Raw genomic sequence first — 13,758 nt, forward strand, 5'->3', positions numbered from 1 at the left:
TATGCCAATTGAAAGAACAGAAAATGATGTTAAGTTCTCTGTGGGTTTTTTTTTCCTTAAGTTTATTTATTTATTTTGAGACAGGGAGAGCCAGTGGGGGAGGGGCAGCACAAGGTGGGGCTGGGGTGGGGGGGCGATGAATCCCAAGCAGGCTCCATGCTGTCATCAAGGAGCCCAGTGCAGGGCTGAAACTCACGAACCTGAGCCAAAATCAGGAGTCTGACGCTTAACCAACTGACTCACCCACGTGTCCCAAGTGTTTTTTCCATGTTTACAAGAATATCTTAAATGTGTTAAAGAAAGAATTGATGAAAAATTTATCTCTTTACGTGCCAACACTTTTTTTTTTAAATTTTTTGTTTAATGTTTGTTTTTGAGAGAGACAGAGACAGAGTGCAAGCAGGGGAGGTGCCAAGAGAGAGGGGACACAGAATCCGAAGCAGGCTTCAGGCTCTGAGCTGTCAGCACAGAGCCCCACACGGGGCTCGAACTCAGGAACCTTGACATCATGACTTGATCCAAAGTCGGTCACTTAACCGACTGAGCCACCCAGGCACCCTGTGTCAATGCTATTCTTAAAGGAGATACTACTTAGAACAGGAAGAGAATTTCTGACTTGAAGTGGATAGTTCCTGCATTTCCACGATGCCCTTTTCAAAACGATTTTATCCCTGAAGGATTTTATTCTTTTACATTAATGTCACTAACCCCCAGCATGGGGACAAATGGAATCCTCCTATATAGTGTTGAAGAAGGGGTATGACATGAGAATAAATGCACTTATTTTCTCAGGAGACACCATTTTTAAAAGTTATTGATCGAGAGATGCAGCTAAGCAAATTGTGCTGTGAAAGATACAATTCGACACAGCACTTTTTTTTTTTTTTTTAGATTTTTATTTTTAAGTAATCTCTACACCATGGGGCTCGAACCCACGACTCTGAGATCAAGAGTCACATGCTCCACTGACTGAACCGGCCAGGTGCCCATTGACACATCAAAAAATTTTTTTTAATTTTTTCTTTAATGTTTATTTTTTTAGACAGAGACAGAGCATGAACAGGGGAGGGGAGAGAGAGAGGGAGACGCAGAATCCGGAGCAGGCTCCAGGCTCTGAGCTGTCAGCACAGAGCCCGACGCGGGGCTCGAACTCACGAACCGCGACATCATGACCTGAGCCGAAGTCTAATGCTAAGATTGAGCGCGTTTTCTCATTAATGGACACAGTAGAAGAAATTAAACGGACATTCAATGGAAAAAAATAAATTGGATGTGACCACTGTAAAAACTATAGTGAAAATTAATAGCAAGAAACTGCGCTACAGTGCAGTCGGGAGGATTTGGCCGCGAGAGCGCTAACGCACTGCCACGCATAGTCAATTGCAGACCCAACCGGAAGAGGCCGACTTGACCTTGCGCGGGGTGGGCCTTGCGTGGGGCTACTGCTCTACGAACCCAGCGGGAAGCGGAGAGGCTTTTCTTATCCCCACCCCTGCCCCCAAAGTTCAGCCAATGGGAAGCCAGCATACTTCCAAGCCTTCCCCCATTGGCCCCTTTTCTCCATTAAACGTGTGCCTCTCCCTTCCCTAGACTTGCCTAGGGTTTTGTTGCAAGTTGTGTGTCCACAACTGCAATTCTCTTTTCTTCCCCAACGAACCCATTTTTGCTGGTAACGAAGCTGGCAGTTTTTCTTTTAAGGTTAACACATTTTACAATGTAAATGAAACACAGATCCTAACCGCAAGGAATCCCATAAGCGAATTCTACAAGAAGAAGAAACAACTGTTAAGGAGAACCAAAAACATCCGGGACGTACAAAGAAGGAGGGTATATAATTTAGATAACCTGTCATTTATTGCAGAAAATCCGGGAATGGTTTTCCGTGTGGTGACAATACACAAGTTGGGTTTCCAGAAAGCAGGCTCAGAGTGGGGCGGGGCGGGGGGCGGGTCAGGAATCCTCCTGACCAGGTCGGTTACCCTGGGAAGAGCCCGTGACCTCGGGCAAAATGCTCTCTCTGCACCGGCTTGTAATTTATCGGTGACTGGCTGAAATGTGAGCCCAGCTCTGCCCATCCCCACACAGGTGGATGCCAACACACCACACCGGTTGGCGACCCGTTTCTGTGGAAAACTATTCACTCAGGAATTGTCCCGGAGGTGTCCCTTCCTGAGAAGCCCTGAGCCCTCTAGCCAGCGGTTGCAGGAGCTGGCTGGAGGCGTCACTTGCAGATCTTGATCTCTGAATACTCGGTGGTGCTGGTGGCCTCCGGGTCCGGAAGGTTCCAGGGCTTCAGCCCATGGAAGGTGAGAGAAGCGTAGTAGGGCTCCTTTTCCTCCTCCGAGGAGGGAGTGGCCATGGCTGGGGGCGGGTGGTCCAGGGGGGTGCTTGACCGATCCTCATGCTGGTAACCCTGAATGGAGGGGAAAGAAGGGGGTCAAATTAGGATAACAGGAGCTGGCAGATAGCGAGGGGGACCCACGAGCAAGCCTGGAAGCTGGAAACCACTTAGTCTTTCATCATTCATTCCACAAGCATTGGCTGAGCCCCCATTCATTCATTCATTCACTCACTCATTCAATAAATACGTGAGAGTAAGAATGTCTCGCCCTTGGCAATCAATTGCCAGGCTCCTAGATGCCTCACCACAAGCCATCAGGGAGGCACTATTAGCCCCATTCATCAGGTAGAGAAACCGAGTCTAGGTAAATATTCCCAAATCACACATTCAGTTGTTGGTAGGGCCAAGACGAATGCCCAGGTCTCTCTGGCCCCAGTTCCTGCCACCTTATGGAAGAGCTGTCCCGTATCAGACCCTGGCTACTCAATGGGGAACAAAGTAGACCTCATCCATTACCTCCCACTAGCTTGCAGTCGGGGGCACTGACATTAAGGTAGTAGTCAATTATACTACTATCTAATAGCAAATTGAGATAGGATGCACAGAAATGGGGCGGGTGGTGGGAAAAGGACAGGGATTTGCGAAGAACCGAACTGCCCTCAGGGACCACTCCACATCTCGGAAATTTAGGCAAACTCTATAACAAAATTGTAGCACAGACATTAAAATCAATTAAAACCGATGTTGGGGCACCTAAGTGGCTCAGTCAGTTTAGCGTCCGACTCTTTTTTTTTTTTTTAATGTTTATTCATTTTGGGGGGGGGGGGGAGCACGAGGGGGGGGGGAGCACCGAGAGGGAGGCACAGAATCCGAAGCAGGCTCCAGGCTGTCAGCACAGAGCCCGATGCAGGACTCGAACTCATGGACAGGGAGATCATGACCTGAGCCGAAGTCACATGCTTAACTGACTGAGCCACCCAGCATCTGACTCTTGATTTCGGCTCAGGTCATGATGATCTCACGGTTTGTGGGATCGACCCTGCGTCTGGTTCTGCACTGACCGTGCGGAACCTGCTTGGCATATTCTCTCTCTCTCTCTCTCTCTCTCTCTCTCTGCCCCTCCCCCGCTTGCACTCTTGTCTCTCTCTCTCTCAAAATAAATATATATATTTTTTCAATCAAAGGATATTGTGCGGTCAAGCGCTCACCACGCCCCAAACAGCTTATGTTAACAACGTGATTTCTGGTGAGGCCTCGGGCCACACAGTATCGGCTTGACCTCTAGAGGGGCTGGACACCAACAACAAAGATGAGCCATACAGGGGCACCATGCCTATGTCACCAACCCTCCGATAGAAACCTGGACACGTGGCCAGGGTGAGCTTCCCTGGTGGGCGTCTAACAGATTTCAGTGAGTTCGGAGTCCTTCTGGTGAGCTATTGAAGCTGAGAGCGTCTTGGGGACCCCTGAACTTTGTAGTTGGCAATAATTATTTGCGGGGTGGGATCTCCCTGGCATCCTGTGTTAGGGAGGAGAGAGGGGAAGGAAGGGAAAGTGGGTCCGGGGTCCAGAGAGACCTGAGGAGGTGGGGGTGGGGAGGGTGCAGGGTCCACAGGAAGCTGGACAGGCTGTGCAAGGTGGACAGGTTCCACAAGGTGAGTCGGAGAGCAGAGGGGCAAACGACTCCCATGTGGCTGGATTGGGTGACTGAGTTGATGGGGACCCCAGACCAAAAGCCTGTCCGAGCGCTATGACCATCTAAGTCTTCTAGGGTGTGGCCGTGGCCATCCCAGGGTGGTGGCCACATGGGACCCCGACGGACAGAGGGCTCAGCACTCACCCAGGAGATGGGACCCAACATGCAGGCAGCTTCCTTGCCACCAGCTGCTGTCTCTGGGGCCTGCTTCCTGCGGGTCTTCACTCTGCGGGGGGGGGGAGGCCGGGACCTGTCAGCCTGGAGTGAGCCACTGCCCCCTGCTTAAGAGGCTGGCAAGGCTGAGCGCGGCCGGAGGAGGGGACGCACGGAGCCCGCCGGCCCGCGCAAACAGGCGTGATCAGGGCGGCATCAGCCCTCCTTTGATTCTCTGCCCCAGTGCCCCAATCTCGAAGCCTCGGCACCACCAGGGCTCCTCCCGCTGGGGCCGCCTGGGACCGTAGGACGCGGACCCCTTCCAACCCGCGCACCCGCCCTCTCTCCCAGGGACAACACTCACATGAAAAAGACGAGGCAAGGACAGAGACAGAGCAGGCCCCCGGCAGCCCCCAGAACGAATCCTCTCCCAAGCAGAGGCTGCGCTGCAGAGGAGTGAGGTTTCCGGTGAGTCCCCTCCAAGCCCCAGGCCGCTTGTGCCCCTGCCTCCCGCAAACTTGGGCTCTCATGCTCTTCATCCCCCAACCTGCAGAAAACCCGGACTCTGCCCCCCTCCTTCCTCCTCTCTCTCACCCCTTCCCATCCAGACCACGGCCCCACGCCCACCCAGACCGTCTTCTCTAGGATGCAGACTCCTTTCTCCCCCGTCTCTGCCCACCCTTCCCCCACAGCCCCCAGACCTGGCCGCAGCACCAGGACGGCGGTGCTCTGGGCCCCGTGCTCATTCCGGGCCTCGCAGCCGAGTCTGAGGTCGGAGCGCAGCGGCCCCGTGAGGCTCAGGGAGCTGTTGGCCCAGGGCCCCTCGGAGCTGGAGGTGACGGTCAAGGAGGCGTCGCTGTGGTTCCCCTCCAACAGCCCCTCCCCCAGCCTCCAGCGCAGGGTGGGGGCCGGCCGGGCTCGGGCGGAGCAGGTGCAGCCCAGCCCCTCACCCTCCCAGGAGCAGGAGGGGCCGAGCAGCCGCGGGGGGCCTGCAGGAGGGGGGGCAGGGTCAGCGACGCCTCTGCTCCCCAGGCCCCGGGCGTCCCGCCCCCCCCCCCGGGGGTCCCCACACTCACAGACCACAGAGAGACGCAGGGAGACGTGCTGGGAGCCCAGAGCGTGCTGAGCTCGGCAGGTGAATTCGCCTTCGTGGCCCGACTCCACTCGGGGCAGCTCCAGGACCCCGGGCTTCCAAGGCTGGGACGGGCTCAGAGTCCGGCTCCCCTGGGCCCAGCTGAGTGTGGCCGGAGGGTTGCTGTCGGCGACACAGACCAGGAGCACAGATTCCCCTTCCAGGACTGGAAGAGATGAGCCATTCCCCGGGTATTTCAGTTCTGGAGGAAGAGAGAGAAAGAGCGAGGGTGAGCACCCCCAGCCCAGGGCCGAGGCCTATTTCTCTCTCCTCTCCATTTTCCATAAGTTGGGAAGGGATCTCCACAGGTGGGTTTTTTGTGTGTGTTTTTTTTTAATGTTTATTTATTTTTGAGAGAGAGAGAGAGAGAGAGAGAGCGCAAGTAGGGGAGGGCAGAGAGAGAGGGAGACAGAGTCCAAAGCAGCCTCTGAGCTGTCAGCACAGAGCCCGACGCGGGTCTCGAACTCACGAACCGCGTGCTCATGACCTGAACCACCCAGGCGCGCCAACCACAAGTAGTTTTTAAGCAGCTTTATTGTGATATAATTCACATACCATGCAATTCCATGTATATACCACTTAAAAAGGAGTCCTGCGGTGACCATTACCACAATCAGTTTCAGAACTTTTTCATCACCCCCAAAAAAGGCACCCCTCGGCTGCCTCCTCCGTTGCTCCTGTCCCCCAGCCCCTGGCAACCCCTAACCTACTTTCTGACTCCACAGATCTGTCTATTCTGGACATTGTATCCAAATAGAATCATATACCACTGTGGGCTTTTGTGTGCCTTGCGGTTTGATGTTTCCAAGGTTCACCGCCTTGTAGCACCTGTCAGCGCTACACTCCCTTTCTTTCTTTCCTTCTTTTTTAAAAATTTATTTATTTTGAGAGAGAATGAGCACGCGCAATCCAGCAAGCGCATGTGAGAGCGGGCAAGGAGCGGAGAGAGAAGGAGAGAGAGAATCCCAATCCCCGTGCTGTCGGCACAGAACCCGTTGCAGGGCTCGGTCCCACGAACTGTGAGGTCATGAGCTGAACAGAAATCTACAGTTGGATGCTTAACTGACTGAGCCACCCAGACGCCCCAGTGCTGGACTCATTTCTATGGCAGAATCATGTTCATTGCATGGATGGGCCACGTTGTGTCTATCTGTCCATCCACCGATGGACACTGGCTTCTTCAAGGCACACGCCCTTCGCTACACTTCTCTCTCTTTCCCCAGCTGCTGAACACCCCTGGCTCAAGTGCCCAAACTTCGAATACCAAACCCTTCAAGGCTCTTCAGGACTTGACCTCTACCTCTTCACCTCCTTTCCCCCAGTTGTCTCAGGATGAGTGGGATGTCCACATTTTGCATTCTAAAAGTCACAAAGGAGGAAGGGGTGTTCTGAGAGAAGTCTCCCTTCCATGGTAACTAACGCTGCAGGCAACAAATTCCTCTCATCAAAGGCAACACTTATTGCCAGTTTCTTGTGTGGCCTTCCAGAGCTATTCTATTATAGTCTTATCTAGTAACATTGAAATACACGTCCCTAAAATCCCACAGTTTTGTTCCTGGGCATGAAATTCACAGTCCCATCCCCCCGGGGTACCCTGGCACCCTCCAGGAGCTGGTTAGAAAGGCAGAAGCATGGGGCGCCTGGATGGCTCTGTCGCTTAAGCCTCCAACTTCGGCTCAAGTTATGATCTCATGGTCATGAGTTCAGGCCCCCTATCAGGCTCCCTGCTGTCAGCACAGAACCAGCTTCAGATCCTCTTTCCTCCTCTCTCTCTGCTCCTCCCCTGCTCACGCTCATGCGCACCTACCTGAGTGTTCTCTCTCTCAAAAGTAAACATAAAAAACAAAAAAAAAGAATGCAGAACCAGAGGCCACACACGCCTCCTGAGTCACATCTGCATCGTCGCAAGATCCCTGAGAAATCTACGTGCCTTAAAGAAAGGCTCTTCTGTTGACAAGGGGAATGTTCCAAGCGGCATTATCATGAAAACTGAAAACCGTGGACAACTCAAGTGCCTGTTGGAAATGGAACGTGAGGGGCGCCTGGGGGGCTCAGTCGGTTGAACGTCCGACTTCAGCTCAGGTCATGATCTCATGGTTCGTGGGTTTAAGCCCTGAGTCCAGCTCCACAAATTGATGGTGTGGAGCCTGCTTGGGATCCTCTCTCTCTCTCTCTCTCTCTGCCCTCCCCCTCAAAAATAAATACATACACTTTAAAATAGGGGCAGAGAGAGATAGAGAGAGAGAGGAGAGAGAACTCCAAGCAGGCTCCACAGTGTCAGCGCAGAACCTGATGTAGGGCTCAGACTCACACACCGTGAGGTCATGAGCTGAGCCAAGATCAAGAGTCGGACACTTAACCGACTGAGCCACCCAGATGCCCCTAAAAAAAATCTATCTATAGATATAGATGATATAGAGATAGAGATAGACGGATATATAAAAGAAAACATCATGCTAAGTGGAAGAAGCCAGACCAAAAGACCACATGCTGTAAGATTCCATTTATATAAAATATCCGGAAGAGGCAAGTTCACGGCCAAAGAAAGTTGATTAGTGGCCAGGGGCTGCAGGGAGCGGGAAATAGGGAGTTATTGCTAATGGGTACAGGGCTTTTTAGGGGGGGTGACGAGAATGCCTTGCAGCTACATACAGCGGTGGTTTCACAACATCACAAATGTCCTAAATGTCACCGAACTTGCTCACTTTGAAAGGGCTGATTTTATGGGATGGGAGGTGAATTTCAACTTAGAAAGATAACTCAGACGTCAGAGAGGAACACGTATGTTTCAGTCCTGTGTCACATAAGCTTTCAAAAACACTGGCAAGCAAACATCGTGTAGAGATTCCAACATATTTGGTAAAATGGTAAGAAAAAAAGAAGATACGTGGATGTGTTAATTAACTAGATTGTGTGAATCCTTTAGCAGAGTAAACGTATATCAAACCTACACATATCGAATCTACCTATATCAAATCATCACGTTGTACACTTGAAATATATACAATTTATTCATCAATTATACCTTCGTCAAAAACAAAGTAAAATAGAGGCATTTGGGTGACTCAAGTGGTTAAGCATCTGACTCTTGATTTTGGCTTACGTCACGATCTCACAGTTTAGGAGATCGAGCCCCTCGTGGATCCTGCTTGGAATTCTCTCTCTCTCCCTCTCTCTCTGCTCCTCCCCCCACTCTGGCTCACTTGTGCTCTCTCTCTCTCTCAAAATAAATAAATAGGGGCGCCTGGGTGGCTCAGTCAGTTACGTGCCCGACTTTGCCTCAGGTCGTGATCTCACAGTTGGTGGGTTCAAGCCCCATGTTGGGCTCTGTGCTGACAGCTTAGAGCCTGGAGCCTGCTTCAGATTCTGTGTCTCCCTCTCTGCCCCTCCCCTGCTCAACCTCAGTCTCTCTCTCTCCCTCAAAAAATAAATAAACATAAAACATTTGTAATAAATAAACTTTAAAGTAAAATTAAGTAGAAAGAATGATAACACAGCATCCCGTGTGATGGCTTTCTCTGAGGCCGGATGAAAGGGGCTGAAATTAGGAAGGAGCATTTAGGGTGTTCCAAAAGTGGGGTTGCTGTTCTTTTTTTTTTTTTTTTAAGTACCTCTATGCCCAATGTGCAGCTCGAACTCACGACCCTGAGATCGAGAGTTGCACACTCCACCGACTGAGCCAGCCAGGCGCCCCTGTTCTAGTTCTTAACCTCGTCACTGACCACCGAGGTGTTCATTTTGTCGTGATAACGTGCACGTATTTGACAAGTTGTCTTGGCGGCTAATGAATAGTAAGCGAAAACAATCCGTCACACAGCGAAAGGGAAGCCTCCTGACTCTGCTCTCGCTGTGCATCGCCCTGGCCCTCCCGGGTTGGCTTCGAGGCCCTTGGACCCACCTGTGCAATTCCCTCGGGAGATGCCGATGGTCAAGTTCTGTGGAGCATCTAGGACAGAGAGACACGGAGAGGAGTAGAGTCACAGCTGGCCCTTCCCCCGCCGCCCGCCCCCAGGAGACGCAGAAATGGAAATAGAAACAGACAAGTCCCGTGTCCTCCCTGCAGCCCCTCGGAGCCCCCTGCCCCGCAGGCATCTGCAGACAACTGAGTCCTGCCCCTGCCCCCCTCCCCCCTCCCCCACTCTCACAGGAGACGTTGAGCGTAATGGTGCTTTGCGTGCTCACACCAGCCCTGGGGAAGGTCACATGACAGGTGAGGTTGGTGCCGTGGTCCTGCGGACGGGGGGTGAGCAGGAGCTCCGAGGAGTTATAGGCCTCCAGGTCCAGTCCCAGAGGTCCGAGCGCAGCTCCCGTCCAGGAGAGGGTGAGGGGGGTCACCCCATCACAGACCCCGGGCACAGAGCATGTGAGGTGGCTGGGAGAGCCAGACGCCAGGGGCTCCTCGATACGGATATCCGGGGTCTGTGTCAGCGCTGGAGAGGAGACACGAGACTAGAGGGGACCCCTCTGTGTGTGCCTCTGAAAGAGGCACCCCAACCCTAAATTGACCACGCTCCACTGCTCCCCCCTTAAAGGTGAGCACCGGGGGCGCCTGGGGGGGGGGGGGGGGGGGGCTCAGTCGGTTAAGCATCTGACTTCAGCTCAGGTCGTGATCTCACGGTTCGGTTTGTGGGTTCGAGCCCCACATTGGGCAGGGCTCCACGCTGATAGTGCGGAGCCTGCTAGGGATTCTCTCTCTCTCTCTCTCTCAAAAATAAATAAATAAACTTAAAAAAAAAAAAAAAAGGTGAGCAGCAGGAGGTCCGTGTCTGCCCTCGAAGACGTGCTCCCCCATCCCTGTCACGGACTCTCGGGGCCCCTCCATACCTCTTACAGTCACAGTGAGCAGGTCACTTTGGTAACTGCGTCTCATGGAACCTGTGTCCAGTTGAAAATAATACTTTCCACTGTCTCCCTTCTGGGCGTCTGTGATGTTCAGGGAGCAGTCCCTGTCCCCAGGGTCTCCGGCGAGGTGAAATGAAAATCTGTTCTTCCTCTTTGCGCCCTTGGCAGGCTTGTTTGTGGCCATGAGAACATCCCCTTTGGGGTTATAGGTTTTCCGGAACCAGGAGCCATAAACAGGTGCAGAGGGGCTCCTGCGAACCCCGGGGTAGGAGACGGTGCAGGGAACGCGGACACACAGGCCCTCCTGCACCGTCACGGACTTCTGCACCTGCAGCTTGTACCCGGGATTCTCCTGCAGGGACCCTGGGGGCACACTGAGGCTCAGCGACAGTGACAGGCGAAGCCCCTGCCCGCCCCCCACCCCACCCCGGCCCTCAACCCACTCACCTGCCCACAGCAGCGGCAGCAGCAACGGCAGCAGCATCCCTGGGGTCCCCGGGGGCCGGGCCCGCCACCGAACGGTCTGGCTTCTAGGCGTGCCTGTCTGTCCTGGAAGGAAGCTGCGACAGGAAGCTTCTTGTGGGGGAAGAAGTGGATAGTGACCATCCACAGAAGGGGAACTGCAGGAAGGGAACCGCAATGTCCTGGAGAATCCCTTCTTGCAACTTCTCCTTTCACAGAAGGCAGCAACAGGGCAGAAAGGGTTCAAGGCTGGGCCTCAACAGGGAAGGAGCCCTGTTCCAGCCTCGGGGGAGGGGGGGAAGGGCAGTCCTGGCAGTGGGGGCTCTCGGGGGAGTCAGTGAGTAAGGGCTCCAGGTGAGGTACTGGAGGCAGAATTCATCCTTTCTTTCTTTCTTTCTTTCTTTCTTTCTTTCTTTCTTTCTTTCCTTCTTTCTTTCTCCTTTTCTTTCCTCTTTCTTTCCTTCTTTTTCTTTCTTTCTCACTTTCCTTCCTCTTTCTTTCTTTCTTTCTTTCTTTCCCTTTTTCTTTTTTCTTTCTTTCTTTCCTTCTGTCTGTCTTCCTTTCTTTCACCAGGCAAACATCTGCTACATACAGAGACAAAGAGGAGAACCCAGTGCCCACCCTGCTCCCCAAGGGCACTCAGCCTCCCTGCTTGCCTCGGGCCACGTCTGTCTGTCCATCTGTCTGCAGTCCACACACGCTCCGGGTTCCACGGTGAGAAGCAAGCAAGGGCACAGGATCCCAAAAGGGCCTCACGCTTGGGGGGTGATGCCCTGAGGTTGCCATCTTGAAATGCTTAATAATTTTATCTTTGAATTTGTGCTTTGTAAGTGAAGCCCGAATGAGATAAGGAACACGAACTAGAGAAAATGAAACCTTGGGTCACACGCCGTCAAGCCTCCCCCACGCCCCCGCCTCCTCCTTCCCCGGGCCCTACTCCCACTCGCACGCCCCACCTGGGCACGGAGAGGGTCTGAGCCTTGCCGAGTGGAGAGGTGGGAGCCCTAGGCACCTGTGAAGGTCTACACTGCCCACCCCCCGGTGATGCCCACCTCCCAGTCAAGCCTGAGGGGCACTTGACCTTAACTAGTTGTTGGGGAAGGTCATCAAGAAGATATGGAGGTACCTGTGTGGCTCAGTTGGTTAAGCGTCTGACTCTTTTTTTTTTTTTTTAAATACTGTTTATTTTTGAGAGAGAGAGACAGACAGACAGAGCATGAGCAGAGGAGGGGCAGAGAGAGAGGGAGACACAGAATCCGAAGCAGGTTCCAGGCTCTGAGCTGTCAGCACAGAGCCTGCATGGGATTCTGTCTCCCCCTCCCCCGCTCGTGCTTTTTCTCTCTCGTTCTCTCTCTCAAAATAAATATACTTACGTGGTTCAGTCAGTTAAACGTCCAATCCGGATTTCCGCTCAGGACATGATCTCATGGTTCGTGAGTTCGAGCCCCGGATCGGGCTTGCGTCCACAATGCGGAGCCTGCTTGGGATTTTCTCTCTCTCTCTCTCTCTCTCTGCCCCTCCCCCTCCTCAAAATAAGTAATAAATTAAAAAAACAAAAACAAAAACAAAAGGAATTCATTGCTGACACCTCCAGAAGCTGGAAGTCTGAGATCCCGGTGTCGGCAGGGAGGATGCGTCCAGGCCTCTCTCCCGGCTTCTGGCTGCTGCAGGCCTGGCTTAGAGACCACACTCTCCCTGTGTCTTCCCATCAGCTTCTCTCAGTATGCTTATGCCTCTGTGTCTCACTTTCCTTTTCTTATAAGGACACTGGTCCTACTGGATTAGGGCCCACTCTCGTGACCTCACCTTAACTTGGTCACCTGTGAAGACCTGATTTCCAAATAAGGCCACATTCACAAGTACTGGGGGGTAGGACTTGAAGATCTTGGGGGGGGGGCGGGGCAAGATAACAATGCACAGCAGGACCCATAAAACCCTGGACAATCAGGACGCCGGGGAGCTCTCGATTGGCAAGGCTCCATGGGTGTTGTGACACGGTATCGCTAGGTACATTCGTCAGCTTTGGGCCCTAAAACACCACAGACGTGAAAGCCCAGAGATGGGGGGCTCAAACAGCAGAAACTGCATCTCTCACAGTTCTGGAGGCAGCAAGGTGCCGGCCGGGGGAGGCTCAGCTTCCTGGCTTGCAGACGGCTGCCTTCTTGCTGTGTCCTCACGTGGTAGAGAGAGATCTTTGACGTCTCTACTTTTTATTTATTTATCTATTTGTTTATTTATTTGAGAGAACAGCTGGGGGAGGGGCAGAGAGAGAGAGAGAATCCCAAGCAGACTCCGTGCTGAGCACAGAGCCCGACAAGCCGAGAGATCAAGATCATGGCCTCAGCTGAGGTCAAGAGTCCCAACGCTTAACCGACTGCACCATCCAGGCGCCCTTCTGGTGTTTCTTCTTATAAGAAAACTTTTCCTGTGGTTTCAGGTCCTCTTGTGGTTTTGTGACTTCACTGAACCTTAGTTACCTCCCTGTCCCCACATGATATGATACAGTCACATCAGGAGTTAGGGCTTCAACCCATGAATTTGGGGGACACACAATTCAGTCCGCAGCACTGGGAGAATTAAGTGCTGTCCGTATGACTCCACGAGGAGAGGAGAGGAGAGAAGGAAGCGGGAGCCAGGTCTCTCCTGGCCCTGCCCGGTGCACCTTTCCCATTGTAGATTTTTATTTTATTTTACTTTATTTTATTTCATTTCATTTCATTTTATATATACTTTAGCGTTTATTTATTTTGAGAGAGAGAGAGAGAGAGAGAGAGAGCACGAGCAAGGGAGGGGCAGAGGGAGAGAGGGAGACACAGAATCCGAAGCAGGCTCCGGGCTCTGAGCTGTCAGCACAGAGCCCGACGCGGGGCTTGAACTGGTGAACCGCGAGATCATGACCTGAGCCGAGGTCAGACACTCAACCGACTGAGCCCCGCAGATGCCCTGTATTTTTATATATTTTTATATTCTTATTTTAAGTAGGCCCCACACCTAAAGTGGGGCTCACACTCACAACCCCGAGATTAAGAGTCACACGTTCTACCAACTAAGCCAGTGAGGCACCCCGACCATTGCAGATTTTAACCTGCAACCTTTCATTGTTAAAAACCACGAGTACAACAGGGCGCCTGG

The 13,758-nt window shown here is 52.7% G+C and overlaps 1 protein-coding gene across 3 annotated transcripts; it reads right to left on the reverse strand.

Moving 5' to 3' along the window:
• Window positions 1–811: 811 nt before the first annotated feature.
• Window positions 812–11,489, reverse strand: LOC125916019 (sialic acid-binding Ig-like lectin 5). Of its 3 annotated transcripts, none has more exons than XM_049622156.1 (9): window positions 10,612–11,488; window positions 10,147–10,527; window positions 9,507–9,752; window positions 9,221–9,268; window positions 5,267–5,524; window positions 4,892–5,179; window positions 4,555–4,636; window positions 4,182–4,263; window positions 812–2,413 (listed from the first exon to the last, which is right to left on the reverse strand). In XM_049622156.1, the coding sequence occupies exons 1-9, from the start codon at window positions 10,646–10,648 to the stop codon at window positions 2,222–2,224; spliced, it is 1,614 nt and encodes a 537-aa protein (XP_049478113.1). In that variant the 5' UTR covers window positions 10,649–11,488; the 3' UTR covers window positions 812–2,221. The 3 variants fall into 3 exon arrangements, with proteins under 3 accessions (XP_049478113.1, XP_049478112.1, XP_049478115.1); XM_049622155.1 differs by having other exon boundaries at window positions 9,468–9,752; XM_049622158.1 differs by having other exon boundaries at window positions 2,326–2,413; window positions 4,555–4,631; window positions 9,468–9,752; window positions 10,612–11,489.
• Between the last annotated feature and the right edge of the window lie 2,269 nt (window positions 11,490–13,758).

This window comes from Panthera uncia (assembly GCF_023721935.1).
Source record: "Panthera uncia isolate 11264 chromosome E2 unlocalized genomic scaffold, Puncia_PCG_1.0 HiC_scaffold_19, whole genome shotgun sequence".
Lineage (NCBI taxonomy): Eukaryota > Metazoa > Chordata > Mammalia > Carnivora > Felidae > Panthera > Panthera uncia.

Bases quoted from the DNA above. Each gene is read 5' to 3' on its own strand.
- LOC125916019 (XM_049622155.1), bottom strand. From the start codon at position 10,648: ATGCTGCTGCCGTTGCTGCTGCCGCTGCTGTGGGCAG. The intron at 5,525-9,220 runs GTGGGTCCAAGG...CTCTTCCTCCAG, and splicing joins CTCCCGAGGGAATTGCACAG to AACTGAAATACCCGGGGAAT. The intron at 4,637-4,891 runs GTCTGGGGGCTG...ACTCCTCTGCAG, and splicing joins CGTCCTGGTGCTGCGGCCAG to CGCAGCCTCTGCTTGGGAGA.